Below are 23,508 nucleotides of genomic sequence, written 5' to 3' on the forward strand. Positions count from 1 at the left end.
TATGTTAAAGTGAAAGAAACCCAGCCAGAGATTTCATGATTGTGTGTAATCTCATGCAGTTCCCTAGGCAGTCAAATTCACATCCATCTTGCACCCGTTCTCCCCGGACTCAGCCATACTGGGATGGCTATGCACTTGATTATGTATTTTGTGGTTTTACATTTTGATTTTATTCTGTGAACCGCCCTGAGGCCTCCGGGTATAGGGTGGTATATAAATTCAATTATTAATGTGAACTAGGTTATTAAGCCCGGTGGAGTGAAAAAGACCCATAAAAGACACTTATCCCTCAGCTAAATGTCTAGCAGTTTATTTATATACACATAGGACTTTTTATACACAACAGGAGAGCTAGGGATGCAGTGTATGGAGTACAGATACTGTTATTTCTCATGCCCAAAAGCTTGACTTGGCCCAACAAAATGGCACTGGAATAGACTATGAAAAATATACAAGAAGTTTGTAATGCAATGCTGCGTCCCTCCCAGACAAGTCAAAATGGACAGATAGGAACCATTCCTGTAGGGTGCAGTACTGCTCCCTGCTCTCATAGTAACATTTCTTCCCTTTCTGGCAGTTCTCATAGAGACCATTCTGCACCTAGACTTTTCAAAGTATAAAAAACAACATTTTGCTCCTGAGATAAGCATGCAATAGTAAGTACAAATACAACCAACCAAAGTCTGAACCTGACTTGGATGACTCTTTCCAGACTTGCTGTAAAACAAGCAAAATACATAGGCCTATAGTCTCTCTCCCCACAGTCAAAAACAGTCCATGAAACTACCAAAGCTTGTCTCTTCTTTTAAACCCAAATGGTCATAATATTCTGTGGTGACCCTTTCACAGCAAGCAATAAAAGCAGGTTCCCTTGCACTTGTGCAGAGCAGCATATGCCCCCAGATTGCACCTCCACATTTTTATACCAATAGCAGCAAAATGTGTATTCAGGTGCACTCCAAGGGTTCATGGCAAGTTGCTGGTGTAACTCTCAGTGAGATAACTGGCTAGCTAAAGCATCTTCCCCCCAAGCAGAAACTAGTACTTCTGACCTAAAACTACACCTCAAACCCAACCTGTAAGCAGCAGGCAGGCAGGCAAATGTGATCTGGTCTGATTTGTGGTTTGGTCCTCTGAAGAGGGGCAGGATTGATATGGAAACATAGCTGCATGTGTGTTAGGCTAGGGAAATTGAAACTGACATTCAGCCTCTTTCAACAGAAGCCCGGCTACATTTCTTCCACAGACTTCCTTCAGGTGTAGGAACAGATATGGTTAAGAGTTGAATACCTTCCCCGCGTGACACACAGTGGGCCTTCTTTGGGGTCATCTAGACTGAACATTATCCAAAGTGCAACTCTCCATCATTCATAGGGAAATATTTGAGCCGATATTTCTGAAATGTCATGCAGCAGGTCCAGGCTACAAAGGTGCTAGTAAAGAAAAGGTGGCTCCTATTCCAACTGAAAGGGCAAGATCAGTTATTGACAAAAAGCACAGTGCAGTAATAACCTCTAGGTGAGGAGGAAGAGACACTTTCAAGGCAGCAGCTGCCACCAATACAAAATAAATCCAAGTACTTATCTGGTGAACTCTCATTTGGCCCTTAATGAAAAGGAACCCCTTACAGTGTGCATTCACCAACACTAGCAGTTCCTATGTATTGCTAGAGAGATAGCTGGCTATGTATTCCAGAAGGCTGAAAAGCTGATTCATTGTCTACATGAAGGCAACTACACAGTACGTGCAAAGTCCTGCTAAAGGAATCAACACTACTGGACATAAAGTGTCAGCAAGCTGTAAGGGCAACAAACAGGATGTGCTGCTCCAGGAGGAACAGACTGGAAGGATTATTTACATGACTGTCCAGCAGAGGACCTGAATGTATACAATGCATACAAAATGGCTTTGTTGGACCCAGCGTCCAGAGCAGCACCTGCTTTACAAAAGCCGTATGCTCAGTCTCTCACCACTCACCCTTGTCTAGGCATTTTAATGAGCTAAAAACTACTAAAAAGCGACATCCCAGTCTGAAACTACAGGTGAAAATAGTCAAGTTGCTTTATGTTTAGTTCCTCAAAGCTAACCCCATGTCATCTTCAGCTATTTTATTTTGCAAAATTATTCTCGAGAACTTCATGACACTTGCAATACAGCTTCCAGTTCTGTAACAACACCCCTAAAATGAAATAAGCCTAATTATCTTGAAGGATTTTACAGATAATGAGGTAGAACAGGGGAGTGGCACGTTTGCATGATTGTGTCCAATGACAGGTGCCTTTATGGCAAGGTGAATGGCTGCAGTGTAACAACAAATGCTGGGTCTACCTTTGTAAATACATTGCCCCATTTATATATCAAAACAGTGGGACAATGTACTGTACAAAAGCCATTAGACTAACTAGCTTGTTTTGGGTAGATTCAATTCCTTTTGTTTCAGGGCAGAAGAGGGCAAAGGGGATGCACTCAAACATGTGTGACCTGCTTGCCTGAGACCCGAGACCTTTTTCTCTGGCAAGATGCAAGTTTGAACAAACAGTTAACCAAAGAGTTGGAAGGAGCGATGCTGAAGGCAAATTTTAGTTCATACCTTCTGCTCTGTCATGTTTTTCTTGGTGCCTTTTAGAAGGCACTTTTACTCTGCAGAGTTGCTTTCAATCGAAAGCAAATGTCAAGCTGCAGAAACTGATTTTTGCTGCACGCCCAAAGGGATGGCTTAGAAATAACTCTCTGCAACAAAATCCATTTAAATTTATCTGCCCTGACAGCATGGGTACTTCTCTAACAAACCCTCTAGATGCTTCCGTACAGAGTTTTGCCAGTACATCTCAATTTCAGCTACTCTAACACCAACAGACTACACACAAGCACGTGTGTGCACATGCAGGCACAAACAGCCCTGCAAGAGGCAACATAAAGGCTTGCATCAAATAGAGGAGCACGTTAGTCAAATTAGTTCCATTTGTACTCTGAGCTGGTGGCAAGCAGACCTCTACTAGGAAAAGGCAAATCCCTTCAGACATGCAAGGTGCTCAAGTATGAAGAACAGTCACATCCACGTCCCGTTGCTTAACTTGAAGTTAAAGAAATGAACTTGGAAAGCTTATTGCTATTGAACAAGACTGTGCTTTGCAGTTACACTGTCTGAAAACTAACCACAATGCTAAAATACCAACAAAACCAAGTCCTTTAATATTTTTGGTTCCTTACGGAGCTAACAGTTATTAGCAACATGAAAACAAAACCTGGCAACAGGAAGGAGAAATGCTATTTACAAGCTCTGGAACTTATGATGAGAAGTTCAGAATGGTCCAGATTTTTTTAAAATGAAAAAAAAAAATATCAAAATGGTGCAATCATTAGAACAGGAAGAAGACAACTCTTTAGAGTGATTTTCTGTATTTTCAGTGTTACTTAAGTAGCTGGTAGAGGGATAAAGATTACAAAGTTAAAAACTTCAAAACAATATTGAAAGATCCTGTTTAACCAAAACAATACCAAAATTGTGATGCCTCAAAACCATTCTGAAGACTTCAAAAGCTAGGCTCAACAGAAAGCAAACCCGTTCCCTTAAATTCTGGGAATCAAAGATAACGTTGGGGAAATGGCATTGCTCTTTTCCCTGTGAAAATGCCTCTCATTACAGAGGCAATATCTAATACTAATTTCTAAATTGGTCAATGCACAACGGTTGCTCCCCCACCTGCCCTTCAGAACATTCAGCACTGGGTCAACTGCAAATACTTGCTGGCACGAGAGGCGGTTCCATCAGCAGCTCCTTGATGAAAGAACCAATACTTTCAAGACAAACCTGTGAAGTTCATACTCGCCCAAAAGGGAGGCACAGATTCAGCACAGGAGCTTTGGGGCAAATGCTAACCCATTACAAGAGCATCTAGTTGTAGAGGTTTACGACAATTGTGCTCAACTTTAATGCCTTGCCATTAGTTCCCTATGGTAGTAAATCGCCTCCCCAACAAAGTGCATGCCCAAGAAGTCTAGTGCATTTGTGTATACTAGGCCTGGTCCTAATTAGAGCAACTAGACTCCAAGGTCCACAGAACAGCACTTAGGGCCACCACTGCCACCAAGAGCTGCAAATTGTGATTAATCACACAGTGAACTAATGCTGTCAAGATTAATGCTATAAGCCACCAACACCTCAGCCCACGCAACAGAATCCCATATACGTATGTGGGGCCAGAACGTGGCACAGCAGCATTCAACCCGTCACAAAGTGGAGGAACAAGGCTGGAAACACCAACTCCCTGAGGTGAAAACAAGCACAGGTGGCAATACATTAAAAGCCAGACAGACGCTTCCCTCCACAAATCAGGACAGTTTCTGAAAATAAAGACGCCTACTTTTCTCATCAATTACCCCACACAAGTATTTTATTATTGTGGGCGGAACATGTATGGAAGTGTGCTGTCTTGCTAGGAAGCCTCCCTGGAAGGAAGAAGAAAGGAAAACTGCAACAAAATATGGTGCTTGTATCTGAACGAGGTCGGAAAAGAGACTATTTTATCTACAAAATGGAAAGACGCATGGGTGAGGTGAGGGGGAGTTGGCACCTGATAAACATCATTAGTTTCACAAAAGCAGCAAGGGATCAACATGAATGTGCTATTAACACTATCCTTAGCCAGCTGAACTCTCCCATGAAGTTCTTGACCAAGGCAGCATTGTGAACACCTGACTGGGCCTTTCTGGAATTTGGAGAGTTTCTATCAATGTGCAGGAAATGGTGAAGGGAGGTAGGCCAGCTTCATCAATGGGGTGCAAAGCAAAACCATTAAAGCACTGCACTAGTTTTCCTTTGGTCATTTATTTCCCCATTTGGGATGATCTGATAATGCCCAGATTGAGGAAGATAAATGAAGTATCATCTGTACCCTCTAGAAGAGTCTCTCACAACTGCTCAGGGGCAGCAACAGCAGAGAGGAGTATGTGCAAATCGTGTGCCTTGATCAGCCCCATAAGTAATGTTAGCTTGTATCTGAATGCCCTTTCCAAACAAAAGAAGAGAGGTTCAAACCACTGGTTCTCGATGGAAGGCTGACAAGGAAGAGGGACACTGGAATCCCAAAATCTACACCACTAGACCATCACCCCTCTTCTTTCCCATGGGGTCAGTCTCCACATTCCTAACAGACATGATCACAGGGCTGTATTGAACAAATGCAACGCCCTAGATATAAATGCCCAATACTGGGGTCCATGGGGTTTGTTTCTCCTGCAAGAAGTCCAGGCCAGGATAGTCAAAGCCATTTTGCTAGGATCGTCCAGGATATTGTGTCCTTTGATGTTAAACACACTGGAGCAACAGAATATTTTCAAAGCAGCAGTCTGCTTTTTCTGTAGGGGTGGTGGTCCTGTCTGTTTCTATCAATGAGGGACAAACTTGAGGAGCCCAGCCCAAGGCTACTGGTTCTCATCCCGCATCTGTTCCATTATGTTGATAAGGCTCTCTAGTCCAAACACATACCCCATGTCAGGGCCATCATGTACAGTGGGATCATCTCGAAAGCCTTTGAATGTGCTGTGTGCAAAGTCTATCATACGTACATCTACCTTGGGCTGGAAACTGACTGCCTCTGTGCTGCTGGCATCTTGTAGGCTCTCTGGGAGAGAGATGTCCACTTGTTTCAGGCGCATCTCTGCCCTGCGCTCCATATATGTCTCCGACCGGTTGTCCTTCCCATCATAGATGATGAGCAAGGAGCTGGAGTAGAAGCGATAGGAGGCCTGCCTCTCCAGTACAGACTTCAGGCTTTGCAGTTTGCTAAGGATGGGCTCAAACAGGTCCTTTCGTAGCTCTACTCCATTGTGCAGATACTGGTAGAGGGCATTGCGAAAACCCTCAATGGAAAGACCTCTGCCGTAGTATTTATTCCTGCACAAATAATGGCCTGTATCCAGCTGATATACCTATGACAGAAAAAAGTCATACATTAGTCTACAAAGAACAGTCAAACGTGTACGGCATGAAGCTACAAAGCAGTAATGATCAGCTATGCTTTTCTGCAGTAGCTCATGGAAGCCTTTGCATCGTCATGAGAATTGTTAAAAAAGGAAGCATCAAACTAGTTCTAGTCCCTGCTGTGCCAAATCAAAACATTACAAGGACTCAGTTCTCCATAGGTTAGGACACATTCCAGAGTCAGAACAACCAAAGTGGAGCAGGACTCAAGTACACTTAAAGAGGAAAAAGTGGACTAGCAGCCAAATTAAAAATGGTAAACCTCAATAGTGTGCCTTTGTTGTATCCTCAAAGAATTCTGAAAGATTGTACATTATGCTGGCAAGGTGTTAGATATGGGTGGAAGCTGGGTACTCCCATATAAGAGAAAAGTCTCTTCAACTTCCTTCCTAAATATGATACAGTATAACTGGACACTGCATAACACCCTGCTGGATAAAGTAGCCCAAAAGAAAATTCCAGGCTGGCTAAATGCCTTGTGTTAAACAATAATTGTTTGGAGCACCCGTGTTGCTGAATAAAACACCCTGACCTGAGCAAAATTATAATTATTATTACATTTATTTATACCCCGCCTTTTTTCTTGATGGGACTCAAGGTGGCTCAAGTCACAGAAATCAACATTTCCTTCAAAATAAGTCCAAATGCAGCTTGATGCAGAATCATGGGTGTCAGTAAAATTAGTAGGATATTTTAATAAAAGCAAGGTACGTATTTCAAATGACCACCATCCAGCAGGGGGCACCAGCATCCATGCTATGAAGGCATGCTAAACCAACAGGAGAGTATCTACAACACTCAAAGCAAGGGACACCTGACACCCTGACCAATGCAGATGTTCTGTGCTTTTTTGTGCAAGGAGTCACCACCCATTTGAACAAGAGAGCCCCATATGGTTTCAAGATTGTTGAAACTTCTGTTCAGCCTTGCCCATTACTGGGTTTCAAATATATATGTATCTGAGAAAGAGAGATATTTTCCTATGTCCAAGCCTAGCATCCTAATATTACCTTGGTTCCTCAAGGATCATAGCTTAATAACCTCAGAGTAAGTCTTACACCCCAAGGAGCGCTATTCCATTTACTAGCATGTGAGCACTACCAGGTGAGTTGCCTATGTTAACCACAGTTCAAAGCTAAGGAAGCTCACTATGACACATCAAGACTGTTTGCTATTAAGCAGCTGGTAATATTTGCCACCAACTCCACACACCAAAGTGCAGCCCTATGCTAACCGGGAAGTAAGACAAAAGTCCTATACCCACTTATATTGCAATAAACCTCATTAAAGTCAATGGGATTTACTTCTGAGTAGATCTGTATAGGAGTGCATTGTAAATCACTTTATACTAATGACTGCTAGGCATTGCTCCAATCCCCGCCCCCCGCTTAATTGCATACCTGAACATGGGGGATAATGTCACACTTTGACAAAGAGGGCAGATATTGAAGCCTTTTGCAGTCAGTGCTGGAAAGTTTTCAAACCTCTCTATGAAGACTAGAAATGTGCATTTGTGGGAGAGAGACTATATTATTATAAATTACACACATAGCTTTTTTAAAAAGCAGAGATTCTCTGTATTCTAAGCAGTTGCCAAATACTATTACACGCCCCCTTGCACAGGAAGGTATCAGCCCTTGCTATAAATCATGCAACAGAAATTTTGCTAGCAGCTTATACGGTACCTGCATTCCACAAACCCGTACGCCTAGTGTGGACGAGGTGCTCTGGGCACACTTCTTCATCTGCCGAGCAGCTTTCTCCTCAGATGCATCATCCCCGTGCTGCCTGGTCCCCATTTTCAAGTCAAGCACACAGGGAAATTTGAAATGGTGTACCACGTTCTCCAGTAAAAGGAATTCTAAGGAGCCAGTAAAGGTAAATTTGTTTCTTTAAACTCAGCATTCCTAGAACTGCTTTAATTGGTTTCTACAGAAATTCTAAGACCCCTCTCTTTCATTCCACAAAATGCACTGGTAAAGATCTTAACTCTGACAAAAAAGAGAACAAGACAGGAAAGAACAAAAACAAATATATGAAACCTCCACCCCCAATGATAAAAGGAAGAAAAAAGCAGTTCATCTTCAGGGGCAGGGGACAAGCCAAGGAAGAGAAAGCCTAGTTTAATACCATAAGAAGAAAAGCTCCCATTTTTAAAGCAAGAGCAGACTTTCCACTCCAGAACTGATATTTGGGTTCTGGTGCTGGGCTACAGGAGGTGGCCAAACAAGAAAACAGTGACTGAAGTAGGGTTACCAGATGTCCCTGGATTCACCAATCTGTCTCCGGAATGACCCCGGATTCTAATTAATGTTCCCCGATTTATGCCCAGAGAGTGGCGGCTGTTACAGCGTTGGCAGCTTTGACAATGTCTGTGTGCACAAGGCAAGCCCCAGGCAGCAAGCAGCACACGCCCAAACTATGCTTGCACCCGAACCCCTGGTCACTCAAAGCCTCCCGGAGCAGCTGATAGGCGCTTGGGCTGAACCTTGCCCCCCCCCACCCTCCATCCATAACCAAGGAACCTGGATCTGGTTGCCATGGAAACTACATATGTTTACAAAATGATGCTCCCTACTAATAATCCAGATGCCACTGTCTTTTAATCCCTTGGCTGCTGCAAAAAAAGTGTCCTCAGATTCACTGAAAAAAATCTGGTAACCATAGACTGAAGGCCACAGAAAAACACTAGTTATGCCGACTCACAACTCAGCCTACCATGGCAGGGTAGGTCTTTTAAAGATGAAAATGCTCCAAGCAGGGTTTACTGGCAGGGTGTCAGTCACCTCCGAAGGCGCACTCTTCCACTGCCTCCCAAAACAAACAGATGACAGTGGCAGTCAGCCACCCCTCTTAGTCCCCAACGAAGACCTTGTGAGCATGCAGTCAGTACACACTATGCCTTTAGGAGGATACTGTAGAGCTTACGTTCCTTGGACTCTGAGCGCATGCGGCTCAACTGTTGCTTGTGGCAACGCAGACTCCACGGGTTAAATGTGATCTTTTCAGAACTCACGCTGCTATTTCCATCTAGCATCTGAAATGGAACATCTGAATGCCAGCTCTTGAGGCTCTTCGTGTCCTGGAAGCTGTTGGCACAATATGGTATCACAAATAAGAGCTCTGCTAGGAATTAGATTACAACAGAGATTAGCATTTGGGCTACTAAATTTAGTTGCTTTGCAAGAGTAATTCTGTAGGAGATGGGGGCATTCTGCACCATTCTCATACTTGCAGTATGAGAGCCTTCTTTGTATAATTGTTAGGATCTCAGGAAATAGATGTCCAGCGAGCATGTACAAGATTACAGTATCTTTACTGGGGAACATTTTGCCAAAAAAGGGAGTGAAATGTTGTTTAAGGGAAGCAACTTCTGAAAAACTATGTCTGAACTAATGAAAAACAACTGAAATACATGGTACCTTTCTGATGTGTCACTGGCCAGTCCTGCTCTCTCCTCTTTGTGCTCACTGCCACTGCCAGACCTGTTGAGGCTTCTGCGAGAGTGTTTGCGACGTGGCTGGTCCCTCTCTGGTACATCTTCCTGCTCCAAGGCTTCACTCTCCACGTAGGGGTATGCTACCAGGTTAATGTAGCCATCACTGTCTCCCTCAAAACAGACAGACACCACACCTGCCAGACACAAGCCACATGTGGCATTCCTCACATGAAATTTCTTAGTAGCTAGGTAACAGCCACAAAAACTAGCACTCTAAGAGGTTGTTGCCAAGGACCATGTAAGGGAGAAAAACAAAATGAAACCATAGGATGGACTCTCTCTCTCTCTCTCTCTCTCTCTCTCTCTCTCTCTCTCTCTGTGTGTGTGTGTGTGTGTGCGCGCGCGTGCGTAAAGCAGCTATTGTCACATCAATGGTGTATCCAGAAGATGGATCAATTATGGTGTTTGGGCAGGAGGAATTGGCCAGATGCACTTTTTTTGGGGGGGGGAGAGGATTATGTGCAAGAAAGAAAAATTATACACTTTATAAAGTTACAGCTCTTTTGGATTTTGTATGCAACATGTATGTAACAGAGTGGCCCTTGAGAATATATGACTGTCTCTGGTCTACTTGATGCAACAGTAATATTTTCTATAAGTAAAAGTTTACTACACAGGTAAATAAAATGAGCATGGTATAGTATCTTGAAAACACTGAGTTTAAATTTTAGGCTTTCAAAGGTTCCCTTTTCAAACCACCTCCATTTCAAAAAGGAGAAATACAGGGTAGAAATGACATTCTGATGGTAAATAAAAATAACTGTGAAATGTATTTTGGAGTCAAGAGTTTGTCCCATGAAGGCACATTAAGTATTTAAGCACATCTAGTATAGGCTTAGCTCTAGCCATTATCTGCATAGTCTGTGCCCAAAGAGTGCATTCATAAGTCACTCTACTCTTGTCCATTTTCTGGTACAGCTTCTTAATATTAACTGGAATGACTCCAGGCTGAGATGCAACCTATTTTCTCTTGTGAAAAAGGCTATTTCAGTATAAATTGAATTTTGTTGTACGTGAATTGAAATTAAGACTGGCTTTCCTTGTCACATTTTCCCAACAGCAGTAATAGAAAAATGTGCCTGATCTTCTGATCCATTTAAGAGCAACATATTATTAAAGAAGAGTCACCCTCCTTTGCTATAACATGGGGCAGATTGTTTTCTTCTGTGACAGGCTTCTGTGTTTTATTAAACACAGAATTTATTTAGTATCAACAGCTTTATAGCCTCTGCATTAAAAATACAGCAGCAGACTACTACAATTGCCCCACCTTCCAAACAACATTTCCAAGCCCTCACAACTTTTGCAAATAACAAATGCTTGTTGTTAGTTATCACAGCTGCAATCCTATAAAGCATTACCTGTAAATCCCACATAAATCAATGGAGTGACTTGGCGTAGATATGTACATGCTAGTACCATAAGGCTGTGCAAGGTGTTCTCAGGGCTAAGTAGTTTTAAAGAACCAGACAGCCAAAACAGAGGCAGAAACACAAGTGAAAACAGATAAGATTATAGACACATATACAAAAGAGGGGGGGTGGGAATCAAAGAAGGTGCTCAATCAGCAAGGTTGGGAGCAACATCAGATGCATGCAAGACTTACCAAAGGCAGGACAGAGATGCTGCAATGCACCATGGGATTTATTTGCATCTCACGGTGCTGCGTCTGCCTTGACAACTGACAGGGCCCTAAAGCCCAACCTGGCAGGTTCAGTCCTATTGTGGGAGATCTAGACTTGCTAATAGCAGGAGTAGCCAATATGGTGTCCCAGGTGAAAGAAACTCTAGAAAGGCCTAAGCTCCAAGTGGCAGCTACAAGGAAAACTTACTAAGATGGAATGGTTACGTTTTAAAGTTAGAAAATTAACTCTTTCAATATATGGCAAAAGAGGTGATGTGAAAAAGAAATTTCTCTCTTAAGACTCATTTGAAACTACACAAGTAAGGACCAGTTAATACACATCAGAATCCTCCATGCAGAACAGTTTTGTGTCCAAAATTATAGGGAGGGGAAAATGCACATTGCCTCAAAGTCTTGTTTTTTAGTTGCCATACTTGCACAAATTCCCACCAGAAAGCAGTATGGTCTTAGTGCCTCATATGTTACTTTCTCCAGGAGACGATGGTCACTGGACCACTCCACTATGAGATTCAAAGGATATAAGCCAGACTTAAGACTAGAATCCTGTGCACAGTTACCAGGAAGTAAGTCCAAGTGAACTATGTAGGGCTTATATGACTTTGAAACTAAACACAACTGGGCTTTAGAAGTACTGCCAGCCTGCAATGCCATTAATGAGATCCTATGACTGCCTAAGCATATAAACGAATTGTTCTCATCCATGCATTGTCTGAAAATACATGGGAAAGTTTCACAGTGATCTTATGGATAGTATGTAATGAAATAGTTCCATTAGATTTCAATTTGTGCAATGGAACTTCCCTCCCTCTTCTCTTCCGGCACACCCTCAGATCAGATTGGGGGGAGCCTTCAGGATAGTTTTATGAGGCATGCGGGAAGAAGAGGGGACTTTTCTGTTGTGCAGCCAGAAGTACTTGCACTAACAGAACTAATTTGTAGGACACCACCCTATGTATACATTCACAGCACAGTTGAAGTTTTTAATGTCTGAAGTTTTATTCTGTTTTTAAGGTTCTATTGAAAGCCGTCCCGAGTGGCTGAGAAAACCCAGCCAGATGGGCAGGGTAGAAATAATAATAAATTATTATTACTACTACTACTACTACTACTATTATTATTACTGATAGAAGAGTGCCCTCCAGATACACTAAAATGCTCTGGATTTAAATGAGATTCTCCAAAGATTTTGGGACCTTACCTTTGTACTCAGGTGTGAATTCCTTCATTTCTGGAGGCAGGGACTCATAGAAGCGCTGTTCTCTGGTGATGAGAGGCTTGCACACAGTGTGGTCATCGTAGCGCATCATGCTGCTGTGGCCGCCCACCTGATGGATGAAAGGCTCCAGAAGGACCCCTCGGCCTCCTGTGTGGGATGCGTTCTTGCCATGCTTCCCCACCTCCATGGTTTGACAAACACACATTGCGTAGGGCACCAGTCGCACACTTGGAGCTGGGGGTGAGCTGCATGGGGTGGAAGGAGGAGTTTCTCAAGGAGCAAAATCTCTACCACTCAGATGTCTTAGTAAGAAAGCATGTGCCAATGGTCTGCAAAAGAGAGAAGATTGCATAAAACTTAGCCAGTGGTCACTTGCATCAGCCCCAGTACAAAGTCTACCATGTAGCTATGAGTTATACACAGACACACACATGCAGTACTCTTTTTACACACTTCTGTATTTTATCAATGATCTTGACAAGACAATAATTTCTTAAGAGGTTTGTGACCAAAACCGAGAAAGAGCAATGACCTACCAGCTATTCAGAGCAATCTAGATCTTTTAATAAGGTAAGCCCATCCTTTACTTAAAGCATTACTCCTCTGTGCCAGCAAGGAATTAGTTCAAAAACATCCCATGCCTTCCGTTTGAGCCATCTCATGTACTTGTCCCCAATAAAGCATCCTTCAATTCACATAAATGTTGAACTGACAGTTAAGTTGTAGAAAAAGGTTCATTGAATAACTGGAAGAAAAGGCATTTCAAAATAAAAAGCAGGCTTTCATCACTGAAGATGCAACTGTTGCATGTTAGGTGATGTGATAAGGGAAACACTAAATAGTCATGAGGAGAAGGGGAAAGGTCAATGTTTTAGGTCTACCATTTGCTACTAACAAGCAAAGCATAAACACAGAAGAGCAAGGAGCTTGCAAACTACCTCTCAAGCCTTGGTTTATAATATGAATTTCATGAGTATGTTTTTGACAAGCTTCTGATACAATTTTTGAAAGTCCCCCGCTTTTTACAAAACAGATTGAGCTAACTGTGCCCCAAAGTTGCCCTGAGAGGTGCATGCTTCATCTCCCCTTTCACAGTAAGCGCATGCTTTTGATATTTCAACAGGAGGCTAAAATAGATGATGACTGAGGTAGACAAAAATGATTTCAGTCTAGTCTAACTGCCAAACAGATTGGTGGCTTCTGCAGAGCTCTAATTTGGCCAGTGATCTTGTGTAAAGCCGATTAGTAAGGGCACTACTTTGGAAAGTCTCATGGCCTCAGGCAAGGATGCACTTGTGATAGCTGTTCTGTTTATCTATGGCTTATATTAAGCTACTGGACACAGTCTGCATTCTGCTAGCATAGATATGTCCTTTTCCCTCGTTGCCAGGTAGGGAACTTGTTAAAGCAAATGAAGAGGGACGTATGTAAGGCCTGTCCCATTTTTCAGTCTCACATGGTTGGCTAGCACTTAAATGCTCCCTTCCCCCAAAAGAGGCTCCTTTCGAGTATGTGATAAAAAAGCTCCCATAGCTTCACATTTCATCCATCTACTTAGTTCACTATGTGAATGACTACTGACCAATATTATGAGGTAGGCTTAACCTCCAAAGTTTAACAACAGTGGTTTGTTTGCCATTTTTAGGTTTCTCCAACAATTAAAATGTTACAAGTGTGTACCAGTATTTAGCTGGCTGTCAGTTGGTGAAATATCCTCATACAACTGATATGGAACAGTGAATGAATGAGTCAATAAGCACATTTACAGAATAAGCGGCAATAGGGATGAGGGGTCATTTGGCACTGGCATTTTCTACATGTCACTACATACACTAGCAACTGCTCAGTTGTTTATCAAGTATCATACACACACCTTCAAAGGAGCTCACAGAACCTGATCTACTGAGCACTCAAAACTTTGGCACTGGCAATGAATATCAGCTTGCAGCCCAGGAATGAAGATACTACTCTAATCACAACATAAAATTCAAAAGGTATTTTAATCCAATGTTCTTCAACCTCGTATCCAAATGCTGAACCACTACAACCCTCATTACCCTCAGCTAACTTAGCCAACTGTCAGTGATGATGGGAATTGTAGCAGAACACCATCTGGTGACCCAAGGTTGAAGAAGATTGTTGTAGTTGAATAATCTTTTTTAAAGGAAACATTAATACAAGTAATTGTAATCAGTACATGCTTACTTTGTAATCCTACACATATAGCTACTGTAACAAGCTTACAACTAATATGTTTTGCACTTTGGAATACAGTAGCTTTTTTAAATGGGTTACAAGACCTAAAAGTTGCCTATGTGAACCAGAGGGTTGGTTCTTACATTACAGCCACCAAATGAATAGCACTAGATACATTACGGCACCAAGAGTACTACAAGAGTACTTTAACATGGTTAAAGAACAGTCACATATTATAGTTATGAAGTGGACTATGCTTCATCATACTGAAGCATTTCCACTGACATCCATTACGTAAGAATCAGTCCAAGTGCACCAGAATTGCCCGTTTCTATGCACAGAAGAAATTCAAAAAGAATGGGTTGGGGGTCAAATGGAGCTGTAGTTTTAACTGAGCTTGCCAGTGAATTATTACTTTCAGACAAATGTTAATTGAATTTTGAGAGGGAGTTGCTTATTAAGAAACACACAAAGCAACAGTACCTGAACAATCTGAAGAGGCCACAAAAATGTATGATAAACTTGGTGGAAGAGACTCTCATGCTGTTTATTGTGTATGAGAGAGGAAAGAGAAACATCTTAAATTATTCTGGTTTTATAAGATATCTACGGTTGTATAGGCAGAGAAAAATTATCCCCTCTCAAAACGAACCCCTGTATTTCTATTCCATGGCCATTAAGATAACATGAAGATCAGCCAATAAATCACAAAGCCAATAAATTCACATCTATGTTTACAAGTTAAGAGCCCAGGTTAATAGTTTCAGTTCTTACCATTTACAAAAGCAGTCTAAAGTGTTTGTAACTCATAACAGGAAGTACAGAAATGATTTTCACTATTTGGCAATAAGACTTTGAGTGAGAGTTAATGTTTGGGAGTTGAAGTGATAAACCTAGGAACTTCCATTAGCCCTTCCACTCTCTGATCCAATTGTAATGATATATATATTTACAGTTTTCTGCAGACTGCTACAATATCCCCCCTTTTTTTACAGAAAACTTACTTGCTACTGAAAACACTAGCCTGCCTAGTTAGTGGTGTCAAAACAGACCAAAAAAGCAAAATAAATTGCAAAAGAAGCTAGTTGGTTTGGCAACTATATCAATTGAACATGCCCAAGCATCACCTGCACTTAACCTGAAGGAATTGGTAACAAACTTTGGAGAGGAAAAGGCACACAAAGTGAGGTTTTAATGTGCCTGAAATTGAAACGTTTAAGAGACTTAAAATTTTAACAATAAAATTTACAAAGTTTTTCACAATGATTTGTGTGCTAAAACACTTTTTGTATTTGAGGAAGATAATCAAAGATGGTTGCATTACAATGGTACCTCGGGTTACATACGCTTCAGTTACATACGCTTCAGGTTACAGACTCCACTAACCCAGAAATAGTACCTCGGGTTAAGAACTTTGCTTCAGGATGAGAACAGAAATCGCGTGGCGGCGGCACGGCAGCAGCAGGAGGCCCCATTAGCTAAAGTGGTGCTTCAGGTTAAGAACAGTTTCAGGTTAAGAACGGACCTCCGGAACAAATTAAGTATGTAACCAGAGGTACCACTGTACTTATTCTTGCAATTTAAAATAAATTTAGCAGTTTCAAGTTTGATGCTTTTCATTCCCCCCGTTTTTTGAAAACTGAAGTTAACAATTGGTGTGTGTGGGTGTGTGTGTGTGTGTACGTGCAAGTAGTTAGCCTTGTCTAGGGCACAAAATAGCCTGGCACCAGCACTGTCTCAACTACATCTGAAACAGTTTATGAGTATTTATGTGTCACAGGAGATCAAATTCTACTTTAGTGGATCATAAGGCTGTCAACAAATAATTGGTAACTGCTGACAGAGCCCATTCCTCCTGACATCTAAACATAACTGAAGACAGGAAGTGTTAAGCGGGTATCATCTAAAACCTGAGATAAGGAGGTTATGGATTAGAAACTGGTGAATTTGGAGTTTTGGGGGAAGAGGGAGAACATATGATGAGGAAAGAAAAAAGAAGAGAGCACAAGATGTTAGCAAAGTGAGGCTGTCAGTCAAACACAGTTTTCACCATTTCTTAAAGCAAGAAGAAGAAAAAATCCTCCAAAGTCCCATTGTCTATGCCAGTCACCTCAACCTTACAGTCTCCAGATATTTTGGACTAAAATCGCCATTAGCTTTTGCCAGCCATCTACAGTACGATTGTAAAAGGGACAAAATTGCAGCAGCTTACCTCAAAGACTATTTAAGAAAACACAGAATTTGAAAATTTAGTGTTAGCAAATGAAAAACAACGAATTTTATGGGAAATCGCTAAACACTCAGAAAGTGGATAGAAAAGTTCATATGGGGAAGTGGAATAGAAAACTACAGTTAAGTCCCAGAGGAGATGGGGACATGCCTTTATACAAAAGGCTCACACTTCTCAGTGACAGTCTGCTTTAAAGAAATCTGATTCAAAATTAATTCACAATGGTGTTTAGCAGCCTGAAAAATTTGGACGAGCTATAACAGAGACTTCTATCATATGTGGTGAGAATATGCAAAAAAACCAAACAAAAAACCCAACAACCGCCAGATACTAGAAGACAGTGTTAGGAATAAATGATGAACTATTTCAGTTCTGTTCTGTTCAGTTCAGAGCAGAATTAAAGCCCGTGGACTTTATATGCTAATTTTATTAAGAGCTGTGTATCAATTGAAAAAAATATTTTAAAATAAATGATCACAATAGCTCCATTGCTCTTTGTAAACACAGAAAAGCAATCAATGTCCTACTACAGTAGACCAATTACAATAGATATAGTAGCAAACAGAAGTTATTTGAGCAGCTGGGTCCTGATAATTCAGTATCTAAAACAAAGAAATGATTTCAAGGAAACAGAGGGAGATTGTGTAATACTTTGAAACTGGATGGGGTTGGGAGTTAAATTTTAGATAAGCATAATGAAAGTAATTTGACGTATAAAGGTGTGCAAATGATATTAATGTGTATTAAATGTGTACATTCTGAATAAAGCTTTAATGAAATAAAAGAGAGGTCAGATCACCCTGTATTCAGCAACAGCTGGTGTGATGCTTAGCTTACACTGAAGAGAGATCTCCCTCTGCTTGAACACTTAGAAGAAATACCATTGTGGAGTAGAAGTATAATAGTGATCCACCAACAGCTGTACCAGCACTTCCCATCCCATATTTGAGAGAGGTTTTAAAAGTAAACAGCTTATTTAAAGAAAGCCAGTAAATAAAATTAGTATCGCAAGGACTGTGCAGACAAAAATGAATTACATCAAGGAAAATAAAATTTGCCGGAAGAAATATCAACAACCTCAGATATGCAGATGACACAACTTTGATGGCAGAAAGTGAGGAGAAATTAAAGAACATTTTAATGAGGGTGAAAGAAATATGGTCTGAAGCTCAACATCAAAAAACGAAGATCATGGCCACTGGGCCCATCACTTCCTGGCAAATAGAAGGGGAAGAAATGGAGGCAGAGAAAGATTTTATTTTTGGGGGCTCCATGATCACTGCAGATGGTGACAGCAGTCACAAAATTAAAAGACACCTGCTTCTTGGCAGAAAAGTAATGACAAACCTAGACAGCATCTTAAAAAGCAGAAACATCACCTATGGTTTTCCCAGTAGTGATGTATGGAAGTGAGAGCTGGACCATAAAGAAGGCTGATAGCCAAAGAATTGATGCTTTTGAATTACGATGCTGAAGGAGACTCTTGAGAGTCCCAGGGACTGCAAGAAGATCAAACCTATCCTTTCTGAAGGAAATCAGCCCTGAGTGCTCACTGGAAGGACAGTCCTGAAGCTGAGGCTCCAATACTTTGGCCGCCTCATGAGAAGAGAAGACTCAGTGGAAAAGACCCTGATGTTGGGAAAGATTGAGGGCACAAGGAGAAGAGGACGACAGGACGAGATGGTTGGACAATGTTCTCGAAGCTACCAACATGAGATTGACCAAACTGCGGGAGGCAGTAGAAGACAGCAGTGCTTGGCGTGCTCTGGTCCATGGGGTCACAAAAAGTCGGACACAACTAAACAACAACAACAACAAAGAGTGAAAATAATTTTAGAGTTTTGTAACAGAGCACTGAGACACATAATAATAGGAAGTAAGATTTAAGGGGTATTTTGTTTCAATTCATACACCAGTCAATGTTTGTTGTTTAATGTCGAAGTAAAGTGGAAATCTGCTATAGGAGGCAGTCTCAGAAAATAATTTCAGGAGCTAAGTGCAAAGCAGCAGCATACATCTTCCTCCTGTCTTTACTAATTTTTAGAAACCCAGAAAAGATGTAAGATTATGTGTCTTATTTCCTGCAGAAGAAAGTTATGAAGTCTAGAAGTCAGTATTTCCTGCAAATATTAAAACTGACAGAAAATACTGGACACTGAAGAATAGACTAGATAAAATTGTCAACCATTCATACAACATGGCAAAAATAATGTTCATAGCAGTCACTTATGGTATAGCCAACAAATACTATTCAATCTGTCAATCCTATGGTTCCTAAAGTCTACTTCAATGCAATCTGAAACACTGAACACACAGTTCTGCATAATCAAATGAGGAGCTTGGAGACTCTGGCTCAAGAGAGGTAATGGAACAGATAAGTGTCTCGTATTTCAGTTAGTTAAACGCAGTAGAGCAGTCCAAATCCCAATATTCAAACATCATCTTACTGGTGGAAGAACCCTACAGTTTATAATCCTTAAGGTGCATTTTTTCCAAGCACCCCTTTTGCTATAGACACACCACATGTCAATTGACAATGTATGGATCTCTACAGCAATCTTTGTAATTTACAAAGCATTTACAAATATGATTTTAAAAAAGAAAGAATTTTCACCACAGCTGCAGAAACTACTACAAAGAATTTCAGAAGACCGCCAGTACTCTCTCTTTTTACTTCAAGGCCAAACATGAAGAAAACCCAATAGCAGAAATGACAGTGCAATTCATTGTTGCTCTTCTTCTAGTGCTTATTTCTTTAATCCATTTCTCTTGCATTTCAAGTTAAAAACAGCTGTATAGACTTTGTAAAGCATTTAATATTTAATTTCTGGTCTACTACCAGACCAAATGGGCAGGGTATTATAATAATAATAATAATAATAATAATAATTCTCTCAAAAGTGTGGATATATTTTGTGGTAATAAACTTGATTACAGGAGCAAGTCAGTTTACTGCAGGTTGCTCAGATCAAAAAAGCCTTCAAGTACATATGGGTTGGAGGAAGTCTGCTAACAAGTAGATTCTTTGCAGACCAACACGGCTACCTATCTTTATCAACGACTTGGATGATGGACTCAAGGGCATCCTGATCAAATTTGCAGATGACACCAAACTGGGAGGGGTGGCTAACACCCCAAAGGACAGGATCACACTTCAAAACAACCTTGACAGATTAGAGAACTGGGCCAAAACAAACAAGATGAATTTTAACAGGGAAAAATGTAAAGTATTGCACTTGGGCAAAAAAAATGAGAGGCACAAATACAAGATGGGTGACACCTGGCTTGAGAGCAGTACATGTGAAAAGGATCTAGGAGTCTTGGTTGACCACAAACTTGACATGAGCCAACAGTGTGATGCGGCAGCTAAAAAAGCCAATGCAATTCTGGGCTGCATCAATAGGAGTATAGCATCTAGATCAAGGGAAGTAATAGTGCCACTGTATTCTGCTCTGGTCAGACCTCACCTGGAGTACTGTGTCCAGTTCTGGGCACCACAGTTCAAGGAGGACACTGACAAACTGGAACGTGTCCAGAGGAGGGCCACCAAAATGGTCAAAGGCCTGGAAACGATGCCTTATGAGGAACGGCTAAGGGAGCTGGGCATGTTTAGCCTGGAGAAGAGGAGGTTAAGGGGTGATATGATAGCCATGTTCAACTATATAAAAGGATGTCACATAGAGGAGGGAGAAAGGTTGTTTTCTGCTGCTCCAGAGAAGCGGACACGGAGCAATGGATCCAAACTACAAGAAAGAAGAATCCACCTAAGCATTAGGAAGAACTAATGCTGAGCGACAGTGGAATTTGCTGCCAAGGAGTGTGGTGGGGTCTCCTTCTTTGGAGGTCTTTAAGCAGAGGCTTGACAACCATATGTCAAGAGTGCTCTGATGGTGTTTCCTGCTTGGCAGGGAGTTGGACTCGATGGCCCTTGTGGTCTCTTCCAACTCTATGATTCTATGATTCTAAGAGTGGCTGGGGAAACCCAGCCAGATGGGCGGGGTATAAATAAATAATAATATTAATTATTATTATTATTCCTGTGGAATTTGGCATACTTGTGCTTGCTAAAAGCAAAGTGGCAAGGGGCAAATTGCAACTGCAGTCTGACTGCTCCAGGACTTGGTCACCAAGAAGCTGTTGCCCTTTTATGCTGGAGAAACAAAAGCTATGTTTGCTCTGTGTATGGTTTCAATTTCTCTTTGCCTTAAAAAAAGCAATTGCCACATGTGATACCCCACTTTTTGTATCTCTTGTCTCTTTCCTACTGGAAAAGTTTCTGACAGCCATCCTTACCATGCACTTCCACAATATGTGGCAGCAATTTTTTAAAAAAAGAAGCAGTATGGATCACCTCTCAAATCGCACCGCAACCACAGACAGAAAACTGACACCAGCCAAACACCTGTTCAAACTGTAACCTATTTTTTTCTCTTAGGAGATTCCAATTCTGGGGATCTATAAAATGTATGCTTCCAGTTACAGTTATGGAAACTCCTGTGCTCTTATTCTCCCCTCTGCCCTGCTCTCACCTCTCACATATAACATTTGTATTTTCTTACTCCTAAATTAGTCAAGAACCAATGATATTTCAGAGGTCTGGTCTCTTTGCAAGCATGAGCAGAATTTGTCCTTATGGTAGTCACAATGCATCATATTTATACAACAGCCTTTAAGCCATGACATAGCAAAGCCATTGTGTGGGAAGACCCAAATTTTGCCAAAGGGCCATGCGAGTGACTTGGCATAACTCCTAACAGGAAATGAAACAATTTTCTACTGCTCTTTGCTTCCACAGAAATGTGTCTCAAAACTCTGTGCATAATGTTCACTTTTTATAAGATTCCTAAGTTACATATATTGTGCCAGATCATTGGCAGGGAAGAAGTGGAAGGAAGAAGAGGCAAAGAGTCTGCAAGTTTCACAATCTTCAGTGAGTACAGGCTTATACAGTGCACTAATTTGCAATAATTTTCAGTAAATTTCCATCTGCAGTCCCAACTTATACTCTAAGTATATATTCTGCTCCTACTCTTCTGAGGTGATGATGGATTAAAAGCTTAGATCCTTCCACAAAGAAGCTCAGTAACAATATTTTGAGAAAGCTTTCCAATAGAACTTTTGTTTTTCGGAAATGGTGCCATGTTACAAATGTTCAAATGGAGAGAGGCTTGCTGTCAGATAACATTCAGCCCAATTCTAGACAAAGTTACCCAGAGAAGGGTCCTTGCTGTATTCAATGAGTGGATTCAACTAAGTTGTTGCATGCACAGAATGGGAGCTGCTTGTGCTATGCGTCTTCGGAGGGTTGGAAAAACCCCCGGAACAGATTTAAGAGGTACATGGGGGCAGTGTAAAAACTGATATATGAAAGCTAGGAGCTAAATGGCACCTTAAACCTAGGTTATGGGCACAACAATGGAATGTCTAGGTGCACTTTTTTATAACAAGAATACAAAGCTTAAAATGAATGAACTGCAGCTAAAATCGTATGTTCATTTTTCACATGGTCTAGTCCTCATCTGAAGACTGCAAAAAACAAAGCCATGCTTCCCCTGCCCGCCCCGTCCCCTTAATATTCTTAAGATGGTCTGTTCTGCAGACTTCAGAAAGTGGCTGGAAGTGGGGAGGCAGAAAAGGGTCCTCCTTTCCTTCAGCACTGTGCAGTTTTAATCTGAAATCTTAAGCACAGTACTGCGCCCACAGCTCAGAAACTGCTTGCGCTAATGAAATTCCCTGTTACAAAACACACTAGAACAATGGGAGTTTCAAACGCTGATGGGGGGCACACAAGGGGAGGAGTGGGGAGTCTCACTGCTCAGGTGGAACTCATTCTATGCCCCCATACCTCACTTAGCACATCACTAAATTCTACCTAATAGGCTTTAAATAGGTGTGCACAGGATTGTAGCTTCATGTACACCAAGAAAAGATATATTTACTCAAATGTTATCAACAAAAGCATGCTGCAGCCAACAGCTGGTAAATTCTATTTTGATATTTGTCACACTGTTAGGAAACAGAGGGAGCAGCCTATGAATTCATGTCAATTTTAATTAAGATTTATCCTATCTTACAAGTCAGTCCAAGGGCAGTTTACAATTTTTAAAAAGAAAACTGCAAAAAGAAAAAGCCCCACCTAAACACGATGGGCTATCCACGTTTATCTGGCACCAATTATCTTCCCAATAACAATGTCTTGTCTGCACTGTCTCCAGAAAACAGCCTCCAATGGCTCTTCATTAAGGAGTTCAAACACTAGAAAGTTACTGCAAACTTCTATACACCCTTATTTTTAAAAATATTTGAGTTCCACCCTTTATTACGGTATTCAAACAACAAAAACAAAATTCAATTAAAAACAGATAAAAAATAAAAGCAATAGATTAATATCAAAACAGACTAAAATTAGCAATTATGGGTTCTATACATAAGTACAGTGGTACCTCTGGTTACGAACTTAATTCGTTCCGGAGGTCTGTTCTTAACCTGAGGCACCACTTTAGCTAATGGGGCCTCCTGTTACCGTCACGCCGCTGGCAAGCAATTTCTGTTCTCATCCTGAGGTAGAGTTCTTAACCTGAGGTACCACTTCCAGGTTAGCAGAGTCTGTAACCCGAAGTGTTTGTAACCCGAAGCATTTGTAACCCAAGGTACCACTGTACTCACGCCTTGAATTCAGCTAAGAAGCAAACAGGTAGCCGGTGGAACTCTCTTATAATTGGTGAAATATCAGCAAGAT

General features: G+C 41.2%; 1 protein-coding gene across 3 annotated transcripts in view; it reads right to left on the reverse strand.

Moving 5' to 3' along the window:
• Nucleotides 1-294: 294 nt before the first annotated feature.
• The window catches only part of IP6K1 (inositol hexakisphosphate kinase 1), a 28,383-nt gene continuing 5,169 nt past the window's right edge, over nt 295-23,508 (reverse strand). For all 3 annotated transcript variants that reach the window (XM_083726390.1, XM_083726389.1, XM_083726391.1), the window contains exons 2-6: nt 12,326-12,672; nt 9,406-9,616; nt 8,900-9,072; nt 7,669-7,844; nt 295-5,931 (exon numbers count right to left, since the gene is read on the reverse strand). In XM_083726390.1, the coding sequence (XP_083582516.1) occupies nt 5,425-5,931; nt 7,669-7,844; nt 8,900-9,072; nt 9,406-9,616; nt 12,326-12,548 (1,290 nt within the window). In that variant the 5' untranslated portion in view covers nt 12,549-12,672 and the 3' untranslated portion in view covers nt 295-5,424. The remainder of the gene's footprint in view (nt 5,932-7,668; nt 7,845-8,899; nt 9,073-9,405; nt 9,617-12,325; nt 12,673-23,508) is intronic.

Source organism: Podarcis gaigeae (assembly GCF_964106915.1).
Source record: "Podarcis gaigeae genome assembly, chromosome: 2".
Taxonomy (NCBI): Eukaryota; Metazoa; Chordata; class Lepidosauria; order Squamata; family Lacertidae; genus Podarcis; species Podarcis gaigeae.